Raw genomic sequence first — 5,449 nt, 5'->3', positions numbered from 1 at the left:
GTGCCGTGTGTGTGGCACCGGGGTGAACCGACACCCTCAGTTTGGTATCTGGACACGTGCTGGGCTTGCACATGGACTAAGCCCCAGCTCAGAGCACAGATTGCTGTTCCCAGCCCCGGCTGCCAAGCGCTGGTCCTGCTCTCTCCTCCCTGGTGCGGCCCGAGCGCACGACTGCCCTGCCTGCTCCTGCCTTGGGGAGCTGGGGTCAAAAGGAAGGACAGACTGGTGTGGGTATGGGATCGCTTAAGTGTCCTGGGATTGCTTTGCTAATCACTCTGTAACGGTTCCTGGGCTATTAAGTCCATACATGTCCAGAGAGGCAAAAAAGTCCATGAACCAACTTTCCAATTAAGGTTTCCTTCTTACAAAAAACCACACTTCCATTTTCTCATCGGCAACAGACTGACAGATGGCAGCTGAAGCACCATGTGCCTCTTGTGAAAACAAGTAACAACAGATGGTTCCATTCAGTCGATCCATAATTTATTCCTGCACAGGAAACCTGTCCATTAATTTAATCTCTGGTGTCCAGGCAGGGCCTTGCTGATGTTCCTGTGTCGCAGCAAGTGTGTGCATGTCAGGCTTTCTGCAGGTTTGTGACTCAGTTTTCTTATTTTCCCTAATAATGACAATCTTGCTGTGCACTCCTGAAGTCTCCCATAAGCTGGTGGTTGAGAGAAGGATGGGGAGCTCCAGTGAGCTCAGGGAGGACCAGGCAGCATCACAGGCAAAGCAGAAGGGAACTCGACTGGGTGAACATTAATGGAATTTATTGACAGATGAAACTGCCGTGTCTCCCCCATCTCTGGGCGGATCACCGTGCACCCTGAACCGGTACAGGCAGGTGTAGTCCGGGTGGCCCCAGTTGCTCAGCACTTGCAGCCTGATGTAATTCACGACCCCAGGGAGCTCGTTCTGCAATGACAAGAAGAAATGAGTCGCCTTTTCCTCTCTGGCCCGTGAGAACTGACAGAAGTGCCGCAGCGACGGCCTTGACCAGCAGCTTCCTTCCTGCTGCCCCGCGGGGCTTTTGACCTGTCATGGTCCAGATGTTCCCTCATTGGGCCATGAGAACAGCCAAGGAAGCAACAGCGACCAGGTGCCTCAGCAAATACACTGGAAAGCTCTCGCCTGCTTTGGGGCACAGGCTTCCACAGTCAGAAGACCCAGTGCTGGTGTACAATTTCACCTCAAAACTGACAAATTTCACCTTAAATTTGACAATTTTTGCTCTGGGAAGACTCAAAACCAACAAATTTCTCAATGGGGATCAATGGGGTTCCATGGTAGTCAATGGGGGTCAATGGGAGTCAATTGGAGTCAATGGGGATCAATGAGAGTCAATGAGGGTCAGTGGGGGTCAATGGGAATCAATCGGATTCAATGGGGATCAATGGGAGTCAGTGGGGGTCAATAGGAGTCAATGGGGGTCAATGGCCGTCAGTGGCAGTCAATGGGGACAAATGGGAGTCAATGGGGGTCAATTGGAGTCAATGGGGCTCAATGGGGATCAATGGGGAACCTTAAAACTGCCTTTAATCCCAATGGGGAGCCCCCAAATGCCTTTTAATCCCAACGGGGAGCTTCAAAAATGGCTTTTATCCCAACATGTCTCATTGCCTTCTCCAGAAAGCCACGGAAACAGAATGGCCTCCCTGTCACTGCTCACTGCCAGCACCAACAGAACCCTCAGGAAGCCCAGTATTTCTGTGTCTAACTGGCAGACCAGCAGTCCTGCATCCTACGGGATGTGGCTGCTTGTGTGCACTTGGGGTCCAGACAGTCAAGCTGATTCCAGCTTCAACTGTGGTGCTTCTAAGCACTGAAGTTTAACCCCAAAATGAAAGAGAAGATGGCAGTGCAGCCATCCGCCACCAGGAAGTTAAAGCAGAAGAAAGGCAGCGTGGCACTCGCTCAAGGACAGGGCTGCCTGTACCCTTTGGCAGGGAAGCCTCTCCCCATGCAGCCGCATTTCTCCTCCTCTCCTACAGTTCTCCTCCCTCTGTGTCCCCATACCTTCAGCTGGAAGGTCTGACTGGGATTCAGCGCCGCCAGGAAAGTGAACTGTCCCAGGAACGTTCCCTGCTCCTCGTGTTCTTCCTTGAAGCCCTACAGAAAGATGGGTGGAGAAAACAGAGCGTCTGGTGCACCATGGGAGACTGAACTTCAGCCGGTGAAGTACGGGGTTATTTCAGCTACGGAGTCCAAGGACCATGAGCACAAGGACAAGACAAAGAGCTGCAGGTGGGCAGCACGTCACACTTGCCCACTCAGCGAGTCCAGGCTGCCTGTCAGAAAAGGAGCAGACGCTCCCAGTGAGAGGGAGGTGACCTGAGGGTCACAAATGCACTGGGACTGGAAGACAAGAAGGTTTAGGACCATGCACTGTCCAGCTCCTTTTCCCTGTGGCTCCTGGAGTAGCATCTTGCCCCAGGAGATTTTTTTTTTTGAGTGGTACATTGAATAAAAGAGGAATACAATGGGAAGGAAGCAGCACCAAGGAGCCTGTTTGTTCTGAGACAGGAGGAAGCTTCAGGCCACCAGAATCTTTGACCCAGCTTCATTCCCTGCTCAGAAATGCTGTGGAACCCCCAGCTCCCAACTCCAGAGAAATCACTTACATAGACAGCAAAGTCCTTGGGAGCTCCGGAGATGCTTTCTCCGTGGAACGCTGTCCCTGAGACATGGGCCATGGTGACGGCTCTGGGAACGACCGGCACGGACAGCTTGATGAACACGTGTCCCTGACTCCCTGGGAAGGGCCAGCAGTTGCCAGGATGATTGTCCGGCTGAAAGGACAAGAAACACTCAGCAGGGAGACACAGGAGGAGAGCAGGTCCATGAGAGAAGGGGGCAGGAGAAGAAGCTTCGAGGAGCAAAGACAGGTGGGAAGGACGCTCGGAGCAGCGTGTGTGGTTCATTCTCCCAGCCTTAGTGTTACTGCTTCTTGGTGCTCCTACCTCCAGAATCAGCTCAGGAGACCTCATGTAATCCATCAATGGCAGGGAATACAGGAAGACTTTTGCTTTGGCATCCCGGAGTGATGGAGAAGTCTTGGACTGAATGACGGCTGCCCCTGGAAATTCAAACATGAGCATGATCATCAGGCAGTGTCAGGAGAAATATTGCACTGTTGACTTAGAAAAGGCTTCTCAGTTGTAATCCATGTCCTACAGTGGGTTCCCCTCTGTCTTGCTGGCATGACCCCTCTGGAACACACGGCAGGGAGTCATCAAACTGTCGGATTTGGCTGTGGAAATAGGCAAGAATGTGAACCAGCCTTCCTGTGCTTCCCATGGGGTCTGGCCCGTTACAGGCTCTGTCAGCGGAGGCACTTTTAGGGCACAAGGTGACCCGTGACTTCTCACCCCTTCTCTCCTGCCCCTGGGCACGTTCCAATGCCCATCTTGTCAATCTGGACAGGAGGCGCTTTGGAACTGGTTTGTTTGTACAATCTCACAATACCTGCTGATTTCAGGGCATAATCCGGCATCGGGACCTGCATTTCTTCCAGCTTCTCCAAAGCCTGATTGATGATCTCGTGAACAGCCTGGGAGGGAACACAAAGGAGAGCGCCTGTTGGAAGAATGACCGGGGCAAGCAGCTCCCTGCAAGGCCAGCCAAGGTGAGCGGGGACAAGGCCCGTTTCAGATGGAGGGAACGCCCACATTGCCTGGAAGCCTCCCAGGTTTGCTCTGCTCTGCTTGTCGGGATCAGAAAGGGGGGGCTGCTCACTCCAGTGCTCTGAATGCTGGAGCTGCGGGAAGGGGCTGTTCCTGTGGAGAGGCCCCAGGCCAGGCAGCACGGACAGACAAGCCTTCTGGGCATGAGAAAGGCCTGGCTTAACTCTGGACCTCTGAGACCATTCTTTCTTTCCAGCCCTCCCTTGAGGAGGACCCGAGATCTGGGCGCAGAGGAAGGTCCGACTCAGACAGCTGTCATTCCCATCACGCTCTCTCTTCCCCATAAGGAAGTGTGGAGCAACAGGAAAAGGAAGCGTGGCCATGACAGCACTTGTTCCAGCAGCACCAGCCTGTTGGCTGTGACAGGAATGGAGTAGGATGCGTGCGGACGGAGGATAAAACCCCTGAGCAGATCCTTCTGCCTTGTGCCCTTACCCGTCCGGTAACGCCTGGGAGCTTTGCCTGCTTCAGTCCTTCCTGCAGAGCCCGCTCAGTGACATCCTTTGCGCTCCAGCGCAGATGATAAAGCTGTTCCTGGAGCTTACGGAGCTGGTCTGGCAGGGGCAGGGCTTCGCTGAGGTCTGCAGTGCTCCAGGGGGTTAAGGCACCAAGTCGTCCCACGTGGTAAACACCTGTGGAAACACACCAGAGCTTAGAACTCGGTCTAAGGCTGGGCTGTGCCTCGGCCTGCCCGCTCCCCTTGCTGTGTCTCTCCCAAGTGCCATGGTTGTCTCTCCTCTTGCTGCCTTTGACAGTGGCCATCATGGCGTACGGGCTCCGCAATAGACGGACGTTCCCTGCCCTGGACTGTGCTCCTTGTCCTGCAGAAGATTCTCAGCCCCTGGGGCAGGAGAGCTCAGCCACAGCCTCTCCCTGGGCTGAAGAGAACTGGCTCAGCCCTCCTGGGGAAGGCAACTCAGCCCTTCCTCACCCACACCCATCCCGCTGGAGCGGGGACCGGCACAGCTCTGTGGGGACTTTCTGCTCTTGGCTGAGCTCCTCTGCTCACAGCGGGGGAAGCGGAACAGGGCAGGATGGAGCCCCGAGTGCCTCCTAAAGCACCGTCCTCAGGTTGGAGCTCTGCAGAGACTCACCGAAAGAGAATAGACCGAGAAGCAGCACAAGGGTCGTTGCCTTGAGAGCCTTCATCGTCCTGCAGAGCAGATAAAGAAAAGGCTGGTGAAGCTGGCGGTTCCCGTGCAGGTCAGCAGCAGACCGGAGAGCAGCAGCAGGGACTGCAGCCCTGGAGCCTGGCGTTGCTGCCGTGTGCATTGGCTTAGTCCTGCACCAGCTCCAGTCACTGCTGGAGGTGTCACCAGCTGCACCAGTGCGGGATTTGTCACGGCAAAGATTGTTTCCTTAGGGACAAAGGGCTCAAGATTGACTCCGGACTAAGAGCAGGAGTTGCAACAGGACTTGTGTCCAAACTTCACATCTGTGGGGCTGGAGAGGGATTCTCTGGAAATGGAAGGACGCAACAAACGGCTGTTTCTCCTGCCCAGCATCCGATGGACACTTGTGCTGCTCCTGTTCTCCACCCTCTCAAGAGAAGGTTCAGCCTGTGCCCCTACAGTCCAACAGCTGCCAGGGGAATGTGTGTCTCCCCTCTCGCAGCGTTTCTTTAGCAGCCAGGTTATCTCTGGCCCTTCTCTTGGCAGAACTGCAGACAAATGCAGACTGGAAAGAGGGAGGGAGGGCTGAATGTCAATGCGTGCTGGCAAGCAACGGGCACCAAGGAAGCGCCAAAGAAACTCTGGTGTCTGGGC

General features: G+C 54.7%; 1 protein-coding gene across 1 annotated transcript; it reads right to left on the bottom strand.

Annotated features, from left to right (window-relative positions):
• Positions 1-759: 759 nt before the first annotated feature.
• Positions 760-4,832, bottom strand: LOC309452224 (SUN domain-containing protein 3-like; the record flags this gene model as incomplete). The annotated part of the gene is made up of 7 exons (XM_082076896.1): positions 760-915; positions 2,017-2,109; positions 2,622-2,789; positions 2,961-3,076; positions 3,466-3,550; positions 4,119-4,315; positions 4,778-4,832. 7 exons carry the CDS (start codon positions 4,830-4,832, stop codon positions 760-762), a joined length of 870 nt encoding a protein of 289 aa, XP_081933022.1.
• Positions 4,833-5,449: the final 617 nt, after the last annotated feature.

Source organism: Streptopelia decaocto (genome assembly GCF_964273445.1).
Source record: "Streptopelia decaocto genome assembly, contig: HAP1_SCAFFOLD_163, whole genome shotgun sequence".
Classification (NCBI taxonomy): domain Eukaryota; kingdom Metazoa; phylum Chordata; class Aves; order Columbiformes; family Columbidae; genus Streptopelia; species Streptopelia decaocto.
The sequence above is the reverse complement of the archived record's forward strand: the minus strand, read 5'-3'. Positions and strand labels throughout refer to the sequence as shown.